Source organism: Bubalus kerabau, chromosome 15 (genome assembly GCF_029407905.1).
Source record: "Bubalus kerabau isolate K-KA32 ecotype Philippines breed swamp buffalo chromosome 15, PCC_UOA_SB_1v2, whole genome shotgun sequence".
Lineage (NCBI taxonomy): Eukaryota > Metazoa > Chordata > Mammalia > Artiodactyla > Bovidae > Bubalus > Bubalus kerabau.
The window spans coordinates 84136578-84156893 of record NC_073638.1 but is presented as its reverse complement, the minus strand read 5'-3'; the positions used below and the strand labels follow the sequence as shown (position 1 = coordinate 84156893).

At 42.7% G+C, this 20316-nt stretch overlaps 2 protein-coding genes across 3 annotated transcripts; both read right to left on the bottom strand.

Annotated features, from left to right (window-relative positions):
* Positions 1 to 1780: 1780 nt before the first annotated feature.
* Positions 1781 to 3561, bottom strand: LOC129628625 (olfactory receptor 4D9-like). 2 transcript variants are annotated; one of them, XM_055548093.1, is made up of 2 exons: positions 3314 to 3561; positions 1781 to 2901 (listed from the first exon to the last, which is right to left on the bottom strand). In XM_055548093.1, the coding sequence occupies exon 2, from the start codon at positions 2599 to 2601 to the stop codon at positions 1801 to 1803; it is 801 nt and encodes a 266-aa protein (XP_055404068.1). In that variant the 5' UTR covers positions 2602 to 2901; positions 3314 to 3561; the 3' UTR covers positions 1781 to 1800. The 2 variants fall into 2 exon arrangements, with proteins under 2 accessions (XP_055404068.1, XP_055404069.1); XM_055548094.1 differs by having other exon boundaries at positions 1781 to 2636.
* Positions 3562 to 10550: 6989 nt separating this feature from the next.
* LOC129627968 (olfactory receptor 4D6) lies at positions 10551 to 11495 on the bottom strand. Its single transcript, XM_055547389.1, has one exon. The coding sequence runs from the start codon at positions 11493 to 11495 to the stop codon at positions 10551 to 10553; it is 945 nt and encodes a 314-aa protein (XP_055403364.1).
* Between the last annotated feature and the right edge of the window lie 8821 nt (positions 11496 to 20316).

Below are 20316 nucleotides of genomic sequence, written 5' to 3'. Positions count from 1 at the left end.
GTTAGAAACAGTCTGTTTTGTACTACTGAATTAATGGCAGTTTTTTGTGCTCCTAAAACATAGGATTGGCAAAATAAAACTCGTTTGCTTTATATCTGTCTCTCTTTGGGAAAGTGTATGTGTGTATGTATGTGCGTGCATGAGACAGGGACTGATTATTTTGTATTTTTGAATACTGAGTTTGTTAAATTCTAAGATGAATCTTTTCTTTCCTTCACATTTAAATGTCCCTGAAATTAAGATGCATCTTAAAATCAATGAGTGTGTGTAATATGGTAGCTCTTCTTTTTTACTACCTAGCTGTTATTAGAGTGGTAAATGTATTTTACAGTGGATGACATTTTCAATTAAAATATGGTAAGTATAGTTGCTATAGAAAATACTTGAAGTTCCATCTGTGTCTCATTTCATGAAGTAGAAACAATTCACTTGGTATGACATAGGAGAAACAGTGTAATCTATAATACATGCACTGTATGATCTTTCTAGACTTTAAGAAATTAGAAATTGGAAAACCTACCTGGCCCTAGTAAATTAAAATAAAGGGATGTGGTCCTGTATAAAGCTTAGAGTGCAAGATCATAGTACACTCTGATTCAATCATTTCCTTTTCCTTTGACTTCCATGAAGGAGCATCTGTTCAAGCGGTAAAGTCAATGTTACTTTATTTTTTAATTTTTTTTGGCTGCGTCATAGGACATGTGGGATCAGATTCCCAACCAGGGATCACACCTATGCCCCTGTCAAACCTGTGCAGTGGAAGTGAGGATTCTCAACCACTGGACCACCAGGGAAGTCCTGGAAGAAGTAATGCCATCTTTAAATACTAAAAAACCAAGATTAAGTAGAATTTGGCATCAAATTCTTACATACATTCATTTAATCCCTTTCCAAGTATTTGAAACACTTATTTAAAGCTTTTATGGGTCAAGACACTATTTTAGACCCCGAGAATATAAAGGAGAATTAGATGTACTAATTTGAAGTTTTATGGAATTTTTAAAACACTGCAATAAGGGAAATGGTAAGCAGGTACACATAGGAAAAATAAAAGCATTTATTGGCTTGGATATGAATTTTTCTTTTTTCAACCAAACTGGCTTATGCCCGAGGCAGTGTTGTGGGCACTGGGGCAGGCAGTCCGTCCCACTGGCTGCACTTACATGTAGCCACTTCACCAAATCAGATGGTGTGAGTCCCAGATCACGTCTAAGTCTGACAAAGTCACAGAGAGTGGCAGGCAATGGAGATCCTTCAAAACTAAAACCCTTTACGTGTAACAGATGGTTGTGGGGGGCTGTGCCAGTATATTTTATAGATGAGCTGATTGAAAGAGTAGGCCCAAAGTTGCTGATAGAACAGAAATGATAGAGAAGAATGTCCCCAGACAGAGTTTGGTACCTAGCATATGCTTAGGAAATAGTCATAGGGAACTATCGTTGCATTGGGACCCAGAAGCTGTATCCCTGCTTTGTTGAGACAGAGGCCCCAGTGGCCTACTGCCTGCCTGGATGTCAGAGTGCTGTCTTTCACCCTTTGACTGGACACCCATTTCTAGTACAGTCCGTATCTGTGCCTGGCTTGTTGTCAATTACTCTTCAAGAACTAGGTTCTTTCCCGTAACTTCCTGCTGGCGTTCTTTTCCGATACAGGTGTTCCAGGTCGCTGGTCCTTTGTACCTGTGCCATCCTGGTCTAGTTAATTGTCTATGTACAGTTGAGCCCCTGAATATGACAGCTAATATTTTAAGAAAATATTTCAATTATATACTTACATCTTGATCCACAATCTATAAGGAGACTATCCCCTTTCAGAAAGCATGAATCTCCTCTTCAGTCTCCTCATGGCTGCCTTCATCTCCTGGTTCCTCAGGGTGTAGATCAGGGGGTTCAGGACAGGAATGATGACAGTGAAGGTGATGGAGACAGCCCTGTCCATGGGGAGGGCGGAGAAGGGCCGGGCGTAGACGTAGATGCAGGGCACGAAGTGCAGGGTGACCACCGTGATGTGGGCGGTGCAGGTGGAGATGGCTTTCCTCCTGCCCTCCCCAGAGTGGGACCTCAGCATCGTCAGGATGACTGTGTAGGACACAAGAAGCAGGACGAACCACAGGGTGGTGACCAGGCCATTGTTGGAAATCATCAGGAGCTCAAGGACAGCAGTGTCCGTGCAGGCGAGTGTGAGGACCTGGGGGACGTCGCAGTAGAAAGTGTCCAGGACGTTGGGTCCGCAGAAGGGGAGGGGGAGCAACAGGGAGATCTGCACGATGGAGTGGACGAAGCCCCCCGCCCAGGAGGCCACTATCAACCCAATGCACCGCCCCCGACTCATGACGGTCACGTAGTGCAGGGGCTTGGAGATGGCCACGTAGCGGTCAAAGGCCATGACTGAGAGAGAGAAGATGTCTGTGCCCCCGAGGAGGTGGAAAAAGAACATCTGTGTGAGGCAGCCACGGAAGGAGATGGTCTTTCTCTCCGAAAGAAGGTCCACTAGGACTTTGGGGGCGGTGATGGAGGAGAAGCAGATGTCCAAGACGGAGAGGTTGCGGAGCAGGAAGTACATGGGGGTCTGGAGGCGAGACTCACAGCTCACAGTGACCATGATGGCAACATTTGCAAACACAGTTGTTACATAAACTATAGATAAAAGGAAAAATAGGAGTGCACTCAGCTCTTGAGATTGGGTAAGTCCACAGAAGATAAATTCCGACACCCTGGTGTGATTTTTCAAGGCCACTGGATGACATTTATTCCTCCAGGTACAGCTTTGATGGAGAGGAGAATGGCAACCCACTCCAGTATTCTTGCCTGGAGAATCCCATGGACAGAGGAACCTGGCGGGCTACAGTCCATGGGGTCACAATGAGTTGAATGCGACTGAGTGACTAACACACACGTACAGCTTTGAAGGAAATAATGACATTACTGAGAAAATTAAATCAAGCAAAGTTTTACCTCTTATGCAGAAATTGGACATACATAATGAAAAAAGACCATATATCTTGGACTTTCCTGGTGGCAGAGAGGATAGGAATCCATCTGCCAATGCAGGGCACATGAGTTCGATCCCTGTTCCTGGAAGATTCCACATGCCACAAAGCAACTGAGCCGATGGGCCGCAACTACTGAACCCCATGCGCCTAGAGCCTGTGCTCTCCGAGGAGAGAAACCCTCTGCAACTAGACAGCCCACAGGCAATAATGAAGACCCAGTGCAGCCAGAAATAAAGAAAGAAAGTAATCAGCAGTATGCACACATCAAAAGAGTAAATTAAAAAATCACATATCTTATTCTACATGAACTTGCTCTGTTACCTGGAAAAATCACTCGGTTCTACTTGCTTCAGCTCCCCGACTAGTACAGGTGGTAGGCTTGCTTCCCTCCTGTCTTCAGTGGGGAGTCTTTGGGTTCTGTTCAAGTTGATTCTAGAAGTTTCTGAGGAAACGAACTTAAGGAAGGTTTCGTATAAGCAGTTGTGGATTCCCTGTATCTTCATGAGTCGGAGCCACAAATATCGAGCCTGTGTGCTAGAGCCTGGGAACTGCAACCAATGAGCCCACGTGCTACTGAGGCTTGAGCACCCTGGAGCCCCTGCTCCACGCCAGGAGAAGCCACGCCCTGCAGCCAAGAGTAGTCCCCGCCCACCGCAACTACAGACATGCCCGCACAGCAACGAAGCCGGCACAGCCAAAAATAAAAATCAGTTAAAAAAATTGAGAATAGTTAACTCAGCCTTTGAGAAAAAAAGCCATCCTCGGCTTTAGCTGAGTTATCTGAAACCACCATAGACATAGGTGGTCCCTATGCCCAGGGATGCCCAGCTGAGATGCCTCACGCTTGGTTTGTGTTGAAACCAGCTTTCAGAGCCTTGAGAAATTATGTGGATAAATAAAAAAACATACGTTGACTCTCATTTGCTCTGGAGGATATGGCTACTTGTTGGTCTTCTCTGGTGACTCAGACGGTAAAGAATCCTCCTGGAGTATGGGAGACCTGGGTTTGATCCCTGGGTTGGGAAGATCCCCTGGCGAAGGGAATGGCAACCCACTCCAGTATTCTGGCCTGGAGAATCCCATGGACTATACAGTGCACGAGACAGCAAAGAGTCTGACGCGACCGAGCGGCTTTCACTTTGTTTTCCCAGTTTATTCAGTCTTTGTGGGGATCGTCACCTTTACAGCATGTACTGATTAAGTAGCACATTTTATCCAAGAGACTTACCTGAGTTACCCATCCTGCAAGGAATTTAGACGCTTTGTCGAATCTCTTCTGAAAATGCTACTTTCTTCATGTCTCTCATGCATTCCCTTAAATTCATCCTCAGTTAAACCCTTATCATTTCTGCTTAGATTGTTGCAGGAATTCCCTAACTGGTCTTTTCTTTGGTGTAGCTGTCTTTAATTCATCCTCTTTGTTGTTTCAAGAAATATTAATACATAAATATTTATAAGTCACAAATGGGCTCATTTATTCCTTTGCGGGAGATCTGGGTTTGATCCCCGGGTCAGGAAGATCCCCTGGAGAAGGAAATGGTACCCCACTCCAGTATTCTTGCCTGGAAAATCCCATGGACAGAGGAGCCTGGTAGGCTACAGTCCATGGGGTTGCAAAGAGTTGGACACCACTAAATGATTCTTTTGTTTGAAAATTTTCAATGGCTCTCTATTGTAAACAGAATAAAGATCAAACTCCTCTCTTTTTCTTTTTATTGAAGTATAGTTGATTTACAAAGGTTCTGTTAGTTTTAGCTGTACAGCAAAGTGATACAGTTATACATCTACCTGTTTATTCTTTTTCAGATTCTTTTCCCTTATAGATTATTACAGGATAAGGATTAAACTCCTCTTATTGCATCCAAGACTTTTTCCCACCTTAATTATTATCTTGTGCTCTGTTTCCTTTGATCCTATTTCAGGTCTTTATTTATTTTCTTATTTTTTCAGAGCTTTAAACATTATGCAAACTCTTTCTGGCCCACAACTTTATAAAAAATTCAATAAGATACTTTTATTTTTTTTAATTTTTTTTGCTTTATCCTTTGTCATTTTTTAAAAAAAATTTATTTTATTTTTAAACTTTACAAAATTGTATAAGATACTTTTAATTCACCCACTTTCATTTCCTATTATCAGACAAGTGTATATCCTTTTCTGACCACCAAAAACTCTCAAATTATACAGACTTTCAAACTCTGAAAAACAAAATCAGCTCTGAATTATTCTGCAACATTTAACAAGCGTCTAAAGCTGAAACCTAAATGTAATGACAGGATTTTATTAAATCTTGGCGAAGGCCTGTGAGTAAAATTTCAGATTAGCTTGCAAAAGCCAGCACACATACAAATCAGATTTCCTCATCCCTAAATCATCGCTGTTTTAAATCCCATCTTGGCTGTTACAGTGCTGCCTTTAACCTGTAAATGTCAAGGTCAGTCGGAGGTGAGGGCCATGTGGTCTTAGGGAAGAGAATAAGAGAATGAGAAAAATATTTCCCAATCTCAGAGGACAAGTACTTGAGAAAAAAGTAAAAGAACTGCATGATGCATGCTTTTTGCTGCATTTTGAAATATAAACTCAAATCCAAAGTCTTCTAAGAACGCTGAGCACAGGAAAAAGATGAAGTGTTTAGAAATTAACAAATAGTTTATGTATTTCAAGGGAAATTCATGCCCTCGTAGGCAAAGGAAATCTATATCCTGCAGTCTACAACACAGAGCGTCACTTTCAGTGTGTTAGGGGAGATTTCTTGGAGGAGGTGACGTCAGAGACGATTTCGAAGGACTGGTATTACTAGAAGAGAAGGCCCACAGTTTTGGATCTGTGTTCCTCTTGTTCTCCCCACCTGCCATGCCCTCCCACTCTCATGATCTTCTCATTGATGAGCAGTGATCTTTCAGACTCCAGGAGCTGGTGATGGACAGGGAAGCCTGGCACGCTGCAGTCCATGGGGTCGCAAAGAGTTGGGCATGACTGAGCGACTGAACCAAACCAATCTTTCAACACTCAGGTCCAGAGTCTCCTCTTCTGTGAACATTTTCCTGATGTCCTTTTATGACGCATAATTCCCTGCACTGACTTCTGGCACCTATAACAGGTATTCCATCTAATTTCTCCCGTCTCTCCTCACTTCAGTATATTTCCTTGTTATATCTCAAGTCCATCCTGTCTGGTCAGTATTTCATTTATCCTAATGTCATCAAAGCTTTCCTTAGTCTGGGGCACATGTTAGGTGCTCAGTAGTTTTTTTTTTTTTAATTAATGAATAAACTTCACTGGTAAGTGCACATCCTGGTTTACAAGCCTTGGCATCAGATTGTGTGTGAATGAGCGAAAAGGATCTAGACAAACGTAAGAAACCCTTTGTTAATGTCTTTGACTTGGCCTTAGGGGTAGAGAGATTTGTTTTCTGCTCCAGGCTATAAAATAGCTCTGTGACCTTGAGAAAGTTCTGTGGCCTGTCTGTGCCTCTGCTCCGCAGTTTTAGAATGTAAGAGCAGTCTAGAATGATGCAGTGTCATGTACCCTCCAGTGTGATGCAGTGGTGCTGCTGCTAAGTTGCTTCAGTCGTGTCCGACTCTGTGCGACCCCATAGACGGCAGCCCACCAGGCTCCCCGGTCCCTGGGATTCTCCAGGCAAGAACACTGGAGTGGGTTGCCATTTCCTTCTCCAAGTGATGCAGTGTAAGACAGTCTTAAGAGCTTTGGAGGAGCATCAGGACTGGAATTCTACCACTTCCTCCTTTGTCACTCGGAGCAAGTCCTTTACTTTCCTTTGATTTTCCCCTCTGTAAATGGGGAAGCAGAACACTTACTTCAGTGGGTAGCACAAGGAATAAACTTGACTATCTTTGTGTAAATTACCCAGGACGTTCCAGTAATAGGCATTCCAGCCACTTGTTTCTCCCACCCCACTGCCTCTGCCAATCCAAACAAACAGTACCTTCCCTGAAGGGTTACTTATGAGGGTGTGTGTGTGTGTGTGTGTGTGTGTTAGTCACTCAGCAAAATGCTATTCAACAGAACGGCTTCTCTTTGAACCAACTTGCTTATTATTGTTCCAATGAGCTTGTGTGAATTGAACAAGCAGACAGAGGCTTTAGTGCTGAGTCATCAGGTTTGGAAATAAAGCTGCCTCTGGAGCCAAGACAAAACAGACCCATCGAGTCACAGGAAATGTACAGATATGAGGTTGCCTTTGAAACCTCCATGGTTTTTTGAGAATTTGGGGTTAAGATCACCTTTTTAAAGGAAGCACCCATGTTGTGGAATCTATGATCCACATGGATCCCTATGGACAGACCCTAAGCTGGAAAAAATTCTACTCCTTTTATGCAACTCAGTCATTCCATCAAATACAAACTGCTTTCTCTCTTACCATGCTGACTCCATCTCTGTAACTTCTTAGGAAGAGATTCCTGCTTTCCCAATATTTAATATCACTTTTTTTGGTCCCTAAAGTTGTCAGCTCTTTTTGCAGCATGAGATACACGAGGTATATTTTTCATGCTCGTATGTGTAATCCACAGTGCACCACACCCTGACAACTCGATGTCCTTACCTAAATCCTTCAGCATCCAGGCAGGAATCCGCACATTCTGAGACTTGGCGGCTGGGTCTCAGTGTCTATGCTGCTGGGGAAATAGCACATTAGAAGGTTAGTTATTCTGGACGTCAACTTCTTCTCTTCAACCTTCATGCTGGAAAAGGCAGCCTCAAGGAGTCACATCATCACCGCTCTTCTCCTTCTCCCAAAGTGCCACTGCTGAGCTCACTAGCCCCTCAGGACCAAGCTTGATTTGAGAATTAGTAAAGGGAATTTTATTGGATGTGAGTGTGGAAACAGAATGGACATTCTTCTGCTACTGTTGGAGTTCCAGTGGGCCTTATTATACAGTTTCCAAGTCATTACTGCACATAAGTCTGCACATACACGGAAATGTCCAATTTCTATGCCTTCCAAATTATTGCAAGACCCCAGACAACATAACTCTACATACGTTAATATTGTGTGAGTCTCCAAGTTTTGGGGAAACATTTATAGAAAGGTCTAATGTCAATACTTTGGCCACCTGATGCGAAGAGCTGATTCATCAGAAAAGACCCTGATGTTGGGAAAGATTGAAGGTGGGAGGAGAAGGGGACGACAGAGGATGAGATGGTTGGATGGCATCACCGACTCCATGGACATGAGTTTGAGTAAACTCCAGGAGTTGGCGATGGATAGGGAGGCCTGGCGTGCTCGCAAAGAGTCAGACACGACTGAGTGACTGAACAACAACAAATGTCATAGGATCATTCATTCTCAATGTGGGTATGATGCCCATGGGGGCGAAAATTGGTTCTTGAGAGCCAAAAAAATCTTGGATGCTTTAGTGAGGTGTGCTTCTTCAGACAACCTCAGAACACAAAAAGAGGTATGGTGTGTCTTTGATATTAAATTTTCTTGAGGGAGAGTAATTAGGAAAAATATCTAAAAAAGCTCTTTTAAGGGGCAATAATTTTAGAAAGCTTGAGAAGCACTGGCAGTATGATTAGGATTCCTGGCCTAATGTCTCTGTCTTGTAAGACTCAGAGAAGATCACAGATGTGTGGTCATCTATGAGGACCTTTTTAGCTAAATATTAACTGATCATAAACATTTGCAAAAAATTGCTGTGTTGCAATGTCCTCAGCTTCCTTATTTCCCTTGGTCTATTTTTTTTTAAATCAATGTTTAGTTGTTTTACAATGTTGTGTTAGTTTCTGCTGCACAGCAAAGGGAATCAGCCACATGTGTGTGTATATATACATATATACAAACTCTACTCAACGTGGTAACAAAAAGGATAACCCTAACCCTAACCACATTGAGCAGAGTTGCTTGTGCTGTACAGTAGGTTCTTGTTAGTTAACTTCTCATTAGTTATCCATTTTATACATAGTAGACATGGCAGTCCCAATCTCAATTTATCCCACCTCCCCTCCCCCACTTGGTGTCCATAGTTTGTGGGTACAAATGAACTTATTGGTCTATTTCTGAATGACTATTGGAGGCAGAAGGGTGGAATTTGATGTGAGTATATAAACAGAAAGGAGATTTATTGTCTCCTTATATATCTACTTTCTTGGAATCCTATTCTTGGAAGAGAGAAGGTTTATAACACAGACACAGTGGCTATTCTTAAATGGCTCTGTATGCAATATGTTGTATTTTTTTCCTTTCCTGGTACACAAAATGGGCCTTGAGTGAGTCAAAAGTTACTTCTTAGGTAATTTTTTTTTTTATACCACACGGATTTGTGCTAAATTGTCTGTGCATATGTAGATGAAAACTACCGCTGTGTTCCAGCTCTGAAAGCTCTGGGGGTGAAATGGAAAGTGGGGACGGAAGGAAGAAGGAAGCTCAGGACAACATAAAATAAAAGTGCATTTTGTGCAGATATATCCCCAAACTATTCAAGTCCTTTTGAGATTAATTTCAGTGTAAAGAAAGTAGAAAGAACCAGAGGACAGGGAATATTTGGTCTATTTCTAGATTTGTTCATGCATACATCTGACTCAAAATATATTTCTTCTCTTTTATCTAATTGGTGAAATATATTGAAGATTCTGTACTCACAATATTAAATCAAAAAGTGATTACTTTAATAATCAACTGGAAATAGCAGTCATTAGAGAGAAAATATGAGAAATAAATGCATCCACATTCTAAGTGTGTGCTAAGTTGCTTCAGTTGTGCCCAACTCTTTGTGACCCCGTGGACTGTAGCCTCCCAGGCTCCTCTGTCCATGGGATTCTCCAGGCAAGAATACTGGAGTGGGTTGCCTGCCCTCCTCCAGGGGGTCTTCCGGACCCAGGAATCGAACCCTCCTCTCTTGTGTCTCCTGCTTTGGCAGGTGGGTTCTTTACCACTAGTGCCGCCTGGGAAGCCCCTCATTCTATATATATATAAATGCACACCTGGAGACATAAGAGATGCGGGTTCAATCCCTGGGTTGGGAATATTCCCCTAGAGGAGGGCACAGCAACCCACTCCAGGATTCTTGCCTGGAGAATCCCATGGACAGAGGAGCCTGGCAGCCTACGGTCCATAGGGTCGCAAAAGTCGGACACGACTGAAGTGACTTAGTATGCACACATGCAGCACAGGCATATTTGGCAACAGAGATGCAGATCATAGGGAACATAGACTGTATGCCTGATTAATGCCAGGAGTCGTGTGCGCCTTTACAACCATAATCCTCTCCACACTGATCACGTTTCATCCTCGCAACCACCTTGTAAGTAGACAGCATTATTTCCATACCACAAATGGTAAAAGTGAGGACAGATAGCACTTAGGTTATTGATTTCAGCTCTATACCACACTTCTCCCCCGTCCCCAGCCCGAGAGCTGATGTTCAATCTCATCTCTCCCTTTTGTTCTTAGAGTCTGTCTAACAGAGCTTAGTGGCTGTGGGGATATGCAGAAATGACAGTGGACAAAGAGCTAGCTGTCCCTGATTCCTAGGGTAGTAGTTTGAGAAAACCTCAAACTAGGCTCACATTAGATTTCGGGTCTCAGTCTGACGGCTCATCTGAGTTTATTGCTCTCAAAAGGCCCAAGCCTCCTCTGCAGCCTCTTCATGGCTGCCTTCATCTCCTGGTTTCTCAGGGTGTAGATCACGGGGTTCAGCATGGGGGTGATGACCGTGTTATTGATGGACACAGCTGTGTCCATAGGCAGTGTGATAAAGGGCCGGCAGTAGATGTAAACACAGGGCACGAAGTGAAGAGTCACCACCAGGACGTGGGAGGTGCAGGTGGAGACAGCTTTGCTCCGGCCCTCCCCGGCATGAGATCGCAGCATGACCAGGGTGACGGTGTAGGACCCCAGGAGCAGGAGGAACCACAGCAGGGTCACCAGCCCATTGTTAGAGATCAGGAGGAGCTCCAGAGCAAAGGTGTCGGTGCAAGCCAGTCTAACCACCTGGGGCACGTCGCAGTAGAAGGCGTCCAGGGTGCTGGGGCCACAGAAAGGGAGCGGAAGCATCAGAATAATCTGGACAGTGGAGTGCAAAGCGCCACCCACCCAGGAAGCCACCACCAAACCCACCCACACCTCTCTCCTCATGATGGTCACGTAATGCAGGGGTTTGGAGATTGCGAGATATCTGTCCCAGGCCATCACAGAGAGGAAAAAAATATCCGCCCCTCCAGCAAAGTGGAAGAAAAAGATCTGTGCCATGCAGCCATGGTAGGAGATGGCTTTCCTCTCTGATAAGAGATCCACCAGGAACTTGGGAACGGTGACGGATGAAAAGATGATGTCCAGGATTGATTTGTTCCGCAGGAGAAAGTACATGGGGGTGTGGAGGTGGGACTCCCAGGTGATGGTCACCACGACGAGGGCATTGCCCAGCACGGTTGTGACGTATACAGCTAGGAAGATGACAAACAGGAACAGCTCCAGTTCCCGGAAGTGAGTGAGTTCCAGGAAGACAAATTCCCTCACGTTGGTGTGGTTGCTGCAGCCCATGATGGAGAGCACGCTCTCCCAGGTCTCCTTTTGGAAAAGATATGTCAGGGTGAGCAGCATGGTGCCCTAAGGCAGCAACATCATTGATCACATATTCGGGTTTTTTTTTTTTCTTTGTCTTGTTTTTAACTTTTTATTTTGTAATGGAGTGTAGCCAATTAATGATGTTGTGATAGTTTCAGGTGAACAGCAAAGGAACTCAGCCCTGTATCTACAACAATTCATTCAACCCTCAAGGCCCCTCCCATCCAGGCTGCCACCTAATACTGAGCAGAGTTCCACGTGCTCTACAGCTGTGGCTTAGTCACTAAGTCATGTCTGATTCTTTTGGACCCCATGGATTGTAGCCAGACTCCTCTGTCATGGAATTTTTCAGGCAAGAATCCTGGAGAAGGTTGCCATTCCTTCTCCAGGGCATCTTCCCAACCCAGGGATCAAACCCACGTCTCCTGTGTCTCTTGCTTTGCAGGCAGATTCTTTACCATGCATACCCCGGGAAGCCCTGGGCCCCAATTACTATTTTCAGATAATGCTGCTCTCAACATTTTGTAAATCCATTTTTGTGTGCCTATGAAAAGCCAGACATAGACATACTGGGTCAAAGGATATGCTAATTTTCTAATTTTAAATGATGACGAAGATATTGTAAAGAAACAGCGTAGGGGCCTGAGGGGCAGCTGCCTACGCTGAAGGACACAAGCTCCCGAGTCTGTGCCTTCTGGAAGCTTGAAACTGTGGCAGTCCAGAAGCAGATACCCAATCCATTTCACTGGCATCAAAAACTGTTGCATCTCTTACACTCTCACAGGGAGAATGAATTGTGTACTGGCCAAGTGCAGAATGAGGCTTCCCTGATGACTCAAGTGATGGAGAATCTGCCTACAATGCAGGAGACATGGGTTCAACCCCCTGGAGGAGGAAATAGCAACTGACTCCAGTATCCATCCCTAGGAAACCCCATGGACAGAGGAACCTGGCTGAGCACGCACGCGCATGCACGCACATATATGCACACACACGTATGGAGGTACTGTTTTGATAGTCTTATACTTAAGCTTTGATAGTCTTATTCTTCAAGTTAAGATCTAAAACAAAAACTCCAGCTGTGAAAGCAAGATAAACAGATTCTAAACTGTACCTCATCTGTTAAGTTCCAATGTCTGAAGAAGCTAATGTCAACTCATTATGTGATACTCAATCTGTACAATAAATTATGAACCTGGGAAAGAAGCAAACAGCCTAACTCTATTGTATTTGTGTTTGAATACTTGATTTCTTTTTATAAGTAGATACTATGAGCTGAAGTAAATGATAATATTTTTAACTTCTTAGGGAGATGGAATACTGAAGATTTTGTCATCTTAAGAACATAAACATCAAAAAATAAGCTAAAATATTAGAATAAAGTCTAAGTAATTTTTGTTTTATTTTTGGGGAAGAGAAGAACTTTGTAAGCATTACAAAGAAGATGATTAGATTTGGCTAATTAAAATATGAGGGTGAATTGAGAGAGTGGTATTGACATATATGCCCTACCATGTGTAAAATAGATAGCTAGTGGAAAGATGCTGTATAACACAGGGGGCTCAGCTCGGTGTCTGTGATGACCTACAGGGGTGGGATGGGGGCTGGGAGGGAGGCTTAAGCGGGAGGGGATATACGTATACAGATAACTGATTCACATCGCTGTACAGCAGAAGCTAACACAACATCGTAAAGCAATTAGACTCCAGTAAAAAATAAGGAATTTCCATGTTTTGGAAAATAAAAAACTTGAGAAAACAAGTTTTGTATATGTGAAAAATATATAAAATAGGCTTAATATTTTAGATATATAGAGTTCTAATCATTTAGTAAGAAATAGATACTTTAAAACAAAAATGGGTCGTGATTCAGAGAGAAATAGAGTTGGTCATACCATTCAACAAATAAGCACAAATTAAAAGTGTGATGAGATACCACTTCTCATCTGGAAGATCGGCCTACGAAGAAGTGATCCATTGTTGGCACGGATATGGAGAAAGAGGCACCTCCACCTATGGTTAATAGGAGTGTATACAGGGACACACTTTCTGAAGTCATTCTGGAAGCATGTGTCAAGACAAAATCTGCAAACCTTTTGAGTCAAAAATTCTACTCCAGGAATTAATACTAAAATGTGAATAAACAAAATGCTTAATGTCATGAGTACAAAGAAAGGTCATCCCAGTGAAGTTTAGAAGAGATTAGTTTAAATTACTATCTGATTTATGAAATTGGTTCAATAAGTTATGGCACTATAGAGTAATTCAATATTTGCAGCCATTCAAATTTATAATGTAGAACTTTATTCTTAGATGTGGTAAGATTCTTTTTTAATAAAAGGTTGAAGCACTGAATATATCACATAATCTTATTTTTTGGAGAAAAACTACATGCCTAGAAGAAATCTGGAAAGATGTATACCATTATCTGTGGGTAATTGGATTTCGGTAGTTTTACTTTAAAAAGATATTCTATTGTTTCCTATTTAAAGAAATGACTGTAGGCTGTCTCTCACCTTCAAGATGCCCCATACTCTGCCTGTGGAGGGTTTTTCTCTAAATATATCCACTCCTTACCAGTCAAAAAATAAAAAGACTGTAAATGGCTTCTAATCTTAAAAATCAGGAGAAGAATCCCTCATACACATAATTACAACTTGAAGTAAAGATTTTTCTCATTAATTTGAGCTCTGATGTTATGCTCCTCGTATTTTTCTTTTCCTTCTCTGTAAAATTGTCCTAAGAAAGATAACTTGTTAAGGAAAGAGGGATTGGGGGGCCGGTGACAGTTCTAATTATTCTTTTGGGGTGCTCTGGCTCCAAGAGGCATTGGCTGGAGCCATCTAGGAATCTAGGACCCACCAAATCAAATCTCTGGAAAATGAGATCAAAGATACTTACTGCTGGCTTCTCTTTTGAATTAAAATGATTCCCCTTGCTCCTCTGACTTCCCTGGTGGCCCAGACGGTATTAGCGTCTGTCTACAATGTGGGAGACCCAGGTTTGATCCCTGGGTCCGGAAGATCCCCTGGAGAAGGAAATGGCAACCCACTCCAGTACTCTTGCCTAGAAAATCCCATGGATGGAGGAGCCTGGTAGGCTACAGTTCACGGGGTCGCAAACAGTCAGACATGACTGAGCAACTTCACTTTGCTCCTCTTAAAAGGTTTTGGACAGACGGTCAGGCCCAAGATCGAGTTAACATTGAATGGTGGCCTTTCTGTCTCGTAACCTCACAGTTGCCTTGTAGAACTCAGTTATCCAACAATTCTTTTTGAATAGATGAATGAATGAATGGGTGGCCAGTGCCTGATACGAAGTAGTCACCCAACAAGAAACCGTTTTTCTTTACTCATCTCCAGTCTCATCTAAACTTACCTCTCTCACCCCTTATTCACTTTTGCTTCTGCGCAAATCAACTAAATGCCAATTCACAGGAGAGTACCTTGTAAACTTCAAAGCATTATATAATATTATCATAATGCTAATGCCCTTACATCATCCTGTTTCTTTCCCTGCTCCCAGCTAGCTTTTAATCACTATTTCTTTTTTAAAGACAGGGACTGTGCTGGTTACTTTCCTAAACTTTGTAGATGCTCAGTAAATGTTTTTAGAAGTTTTTTTTTTAAATTAATTTTATTTTATTTTAAAACTTTAGTCAACCACTTGTAAAAGAATGAAACTAGAAGTTTTTAAAAAAGAATTTTACAGTAGTCCTTCTTTTTAAAAAATTTTTTATTGAAGAATAATTGCTTTACACTGCTGTGTTGGTTTCTGCCATACAACAGTGTGAATCAGCCATGAGTATACATATGTCTCTTCCCTCTTGAGCCTCCCTCCACCCCCTACCCCATCCTACCCCTCATCACAGAGCACCAGGCCAAGCTCCCTGTGCTATAGGGCAAATTCCCACCAGCTCTGTTTTACATGTGGTTGTGTATATATTTCAACACTACTCTCTCAATTGCTCCCATCGTCTCCTTCCCCTGCCGTGTCCACAAGTTCTTCCTCTGCATCCATCTCTCTATTCCTGCCCTGCAAATAGGCTGTACAGAATGTTTTAATACAAAAAATAATCTAATTTGAATGTGTCTTGAGAAGCCTAATATTTTACCTGAGAAGCAACAGATTTTAATCAGCCTGAGGCGTTTAGTTCTACATGACACACCTGCTTCACGAGTTTCCTGTGGAATATGCATGGCCGAGTCCCTGCACTGTTCACCCGAAACTATCACAACACAACCGTGTTAACTGGCTTCTATTTTATCATACAAAAGAAAAAGTTAAAAAAAAAGAATTGCGCATGGATATTCTATTTTTCAGGGACTGGACATGGAACCCTATCGAAATCATAAAATCACACATGTGCCAAGCTGAAGTTGCCTGCTGTTGTGCCTTCAGGATGCCCTCACCTACCTTTGCTTTAGAAAGGTGAGCCGGCCAGGTTCCCCATCTTCACCCAAACAGACGCATCATCTACACTGCTCCCTGAGACGCGGGACCGGGAGTCTAACGATGTAGCAGCCAGCATGGGGAACAGTGTCGGGTATTTGTAGGAAAAGTACTTTTCACTGGAGAAGCTGGCAGCTGCAGATGCAGTGGGAGTTATTAAAGCGTTACTAAGCAACACGTATCTCTATTGGAATTTTCTGATCTAGCTTCCTGTTATTGCTTTCTTTGTAGTTAAACTCCACTGGGGTCTTAGAGCATACACTGTATGATTTATGAAGAGAATAAAATGTTTTATGGTCCAGAATGTGATCTGTCCTGATAAATGTTCCATGTAAGCTTAAGAAGAATGTGTGTTATGCTATTGTTGGATGAAGTATTTTATAAATATGAATTAGCTCCCATTGATTAATGGTGCTGTTCAGTTCAACTGTATCCTTACTGATTTTCTGCCTACTGGATCCATCAATTGCTGATAGAAGGATATTGATATTTCCAGCTATACAGTGGATTTGTCTATTTTCCCCTGTATTTCTATCAGTTTTGCCTCTTATATTTTGACATTCTGTTGCTAAGTATATACACATTAAGTATTGTTGTGAATTCTTTGACAGTTGACCCCTTTATCATTATCATTATGAAGACTCTTTATCTCTGATAATTTTCCTTGTTGTAAAGTCTGCTTTATCTCAAATTATTATACCTATTCCAGCCTTCTTTTGGTGTATCTTTCTCCTTTGCATTACTTTTAATCTATCTCTGTCTTTGAACTTAAAGCTGATTTCTTATAGAAAACAAATGGTTCCTTTAAAAAAATCCCCTCTATACTTTTATTTTTATGTATTTGTTTTTATTTTGGATATTATATTATTTTATGGATATATAATTGACATCAGTTCAGTCGATCAGTCATGTCTGACTCTTTGTAACCCCATGGACTGCAGCATGCCAGGCCTTCCTGTCCATCACAAACTCCCGGAGTTTATGCAAACTCATGTCCATTGAGTCAACATTCTATGAATTTCAGGTATACAAAATAATGATCTGATATTCATAAATATTGTGAAGTGATGATCACAAAGAGATGGAAATCTAACACAAATTGCATATATGTATAGAATTTAATTACCACATCTTTTTTTTTTGCAAAGTTAGATGTGATAATTAAATAGCAATCAACTTCAAATGAGTGGTGGTGTCAACTTGGCAGATTTAGAGAATGAAGATAAGAGAGCATAAGTGACGTCCACGAACTGTCAGAGTTGGAGATCATTGGAATTCATACCTTGATCACTGAAAACTATTCACCTTGCTGATTATATCAAAGAGCAACTGTGAAGTGTCTGGCCCAATGCTCCGTGAACAGTAGACAGTCAGGAAACACTAATCCTTTTATGTGCATTGTGGGGAGTGGTGGAATGCATCTTGGGGACTGATCCTTCTTCAGTTAGATAAACATACCTAAACCAATAAAATAGAAGATTTGTATTGGTGTGCAAGACCCAGGATGTTTTGCATATATTACCTTATGTAATCAGCTCTTGCCAGTTTTCAATGTCTTAAAATTTGTGGCGAAGTTTGAGCTTGACCATTTGGGTTGCCAGTTTGGGTTTGACAGGTGTCGTGGCTGTGAGAATGAAATGGCATAGACTGATACCAGCGCTCTTTAACCTGAGTTGAGTCAGAGGGGGAGTTGGGACGTTTGTCCGTGAGTGCGCCCTCTCCAGGTCTGGACCTTGTCCTCTTTCGCTGCGGCATCTCCCTTTGTCTTAGGTGCTTACAGATCTGCTTAGCTTTCCTTTTAAGATCCTTCCTGAAGAAATGAGCATGAAACTTAAAGAATACACTTTTTTAAAAAAGGAAACATTGGCACTTTAAAAAGGGGACCAGCCTTAAACGAACAGATGAATTTCAGAATTTCAGGCAGTAAGGTTCAAACAATGTGGACATCAGGGATCTCCCTGGTACTGAGAATATATTCATACGTGCTCAGTCGCTCAGTCATGTCAGACTCTTTGCAAACACATGGACTGTGGCCCACCAGGCTCCTCTGTCCATGGAACTTTCCAGGCAAGAATATTGGAGGGGGTTGCCATTTCTCCCAACAAGGGATCAAAACTGTGTCTCTGGCATTGGTGGATTCTTTAACATTGAGTCACCTGGGATATGCAGCTTACTAATTCTTTGGGGAGGGGTCTAAAACAAGCAACCTCCTCAGAAATGTTTTCTTTAAAAATTTTTTTTTTCTTTTTTTCCCTAGGAGCAAAGTTTCAAAAATGGGTCAGGAGACTCACCAGAGGATGCCATTAGAGGAGCAGAAGCAGAAAGGGGAAAATTTGGGTTGAGCTTATAGGAAGGCAGGAAAAACCAGAGTCGTGCCTGGAAAAGAAATGCTAAAGAAGTTCCTGCATCTGGCTGAGACTCAGAGTTCCAGGAGGTCATAAACGAGCCTGGGTGGTACATAGTCACACAGAGAAAATACCAGCTGACGGTGGGCAGCCACTCCCAGCCGGTCTGTCCCCTAACAACTTTATATTTTCATTTATTCTTCTTTGGATACAGTCTAATCAGGCACATGTAGCTCCTTCCAGTCCCCAAGCTGCTCTCTGAGACAGAACACTTGAAGCTCATTTATCCTTCCTCTTGATGCTGGGAGTGTGTGTTTGTGGGCAGATACTTGAAGTGAGGGGGCTTCCCAAGTGGTGCTAGTGGTAAAGGACCCGCCTGCCAATGCAGGAGGTGCAAGTGATGTAGATTCGATCCCTGGGTGGAGAGGATCCCCTGGAGGAGGGCACAGCACTCCACTCCAGTATTCTTGCCTGGAGAATCCCATGGGCGGAGGAGCCTGGCGGGCTACAGTCCACGGGGTCGCAAAGAGTTGGACACAACTGAAGCAACTTAGCATTCATTCACTTGAAGTGAGAAGACAAAAAGAGATTAGAGAGAGGCTGTAACCTCTAAGAATTTCTCTTCTAGAAATATTAACCTGTTAATATCCACAGCTCTAGACAATAGGGGAGGGATCTTCCAAGTCTGTGGTTAGAAGTGCATTTAGGCAGCTGGTTCTCTGCTGCTGCTGCTAAGTCACTTCAGTCGTGTCTGACTCTGTGTGACCCCATAGACGGCAGCCCACCAGGCTCCCCCATCCCTGGGATTCTCCAGGCAAGAACACTGGAGTGGGTTGCCATTTCCTTCTCCAATGCATGAAAGTGAAAAGTGAAAGTGAAGTTGCTCAGTCATGTCCGACTCTTTGCGACCCCATGGACTGCAGCCTACCAGGCTCCTCCACCCATGGGATTTTCCAGGCAAGAGTACTGGAGTGGGACGCCATTGCCTTCTCCACACCCTTCAAATGATTAGTTACATTTACCCCTTGAATGTTTCTACAAAGGAAGGATTTGCAAAAAATCCACAGCTTCACAAATTAATCACTCTCTGAGGTGTCAAGGACACATTCTTATTTACATTTTCTAAAAGCAGAGATAATTAATCTCCATCCCAGTCACGAGACCCTGAGATTCATTTTTAGCCACACTGTAAGGAAATAATATAAACACCATACTCTGCAAAAGCCAACATTACTAGGGACAGTGAATAATTCATTTATCAAACAAATATTGGCTATGTCCCTAGTGTGTGCCAGACACTGGTAGGTTCTGAAAGAAAAATACTGAACAAGAGTCGGTAACTGTCCATGAGGTAGTTGTAGACTAGTGTAAGGGCTTCTCGGTGGCTCAGTTGTAAAGAATCCGCCTGCCAGTGCAGGAGACGCAAGAGATGAGGTTCGATCCCTGGGTCGGGAAGATCCCCTGGAGCAGGAAATGGCCACCCACTCCAGTACCCTTGCCTGGGAAATCCCATGGACAGAGGAGCCTGGAGGGCTACAGTCCACGGTGTTGCAAAGAGTCAGGCACGACGCCCCCAACTCTGCCCCCCTGCTATCCACAACCAAAAGATTTCTTACCTACACACCTATGAGATAATACATTTATACTGTTTTAAGCCACTAGGTTTGTGGTAATTATTTGCAGCTGTGATAGTAAACTCATACTTGCAGATTCTTCAGATAAAATGATGTACATGCTACATTTTATTCTGCTTCTGTGTAGGGCTCTTATGAGATCAAATGGAGGGTCTAGAGCCTTTGAATTGAACAAGTGAAGGCGAAAGTGTTAGTCATTCAGTTGTGTCTGACTCTTTGCAACCCCATGGGCTGTAGCCCATCAGGCTCCTCTGTCCATGGGATTCTCTGGGCAAGAATACTACAGTGGGTTGCCATGCCCTCCTCCAGAGGATCTTCCCAACCCTGGGATTGATGCCAGGTCTCCAGCATTGCAGGCAGATTCTTT

What these genes read in the sequence shown, in the direction of transcription:
- LOC129628625 (XM_055548093.1), bottom strand. Translation starts at nt 2,601, where the DNA reads ATGGTCACTGTGAGCTGTGAGTCTCGCCTCCAGACCCCCATGTACTTC.
- LOC129627968 (XM_055547389.1), bottom strand. Translation starts at nt 11,495, where the DNA reads ATGGGCTGCAGCAACCACACCAACGTGAGGGAATTTGTCTTCCTGGAA.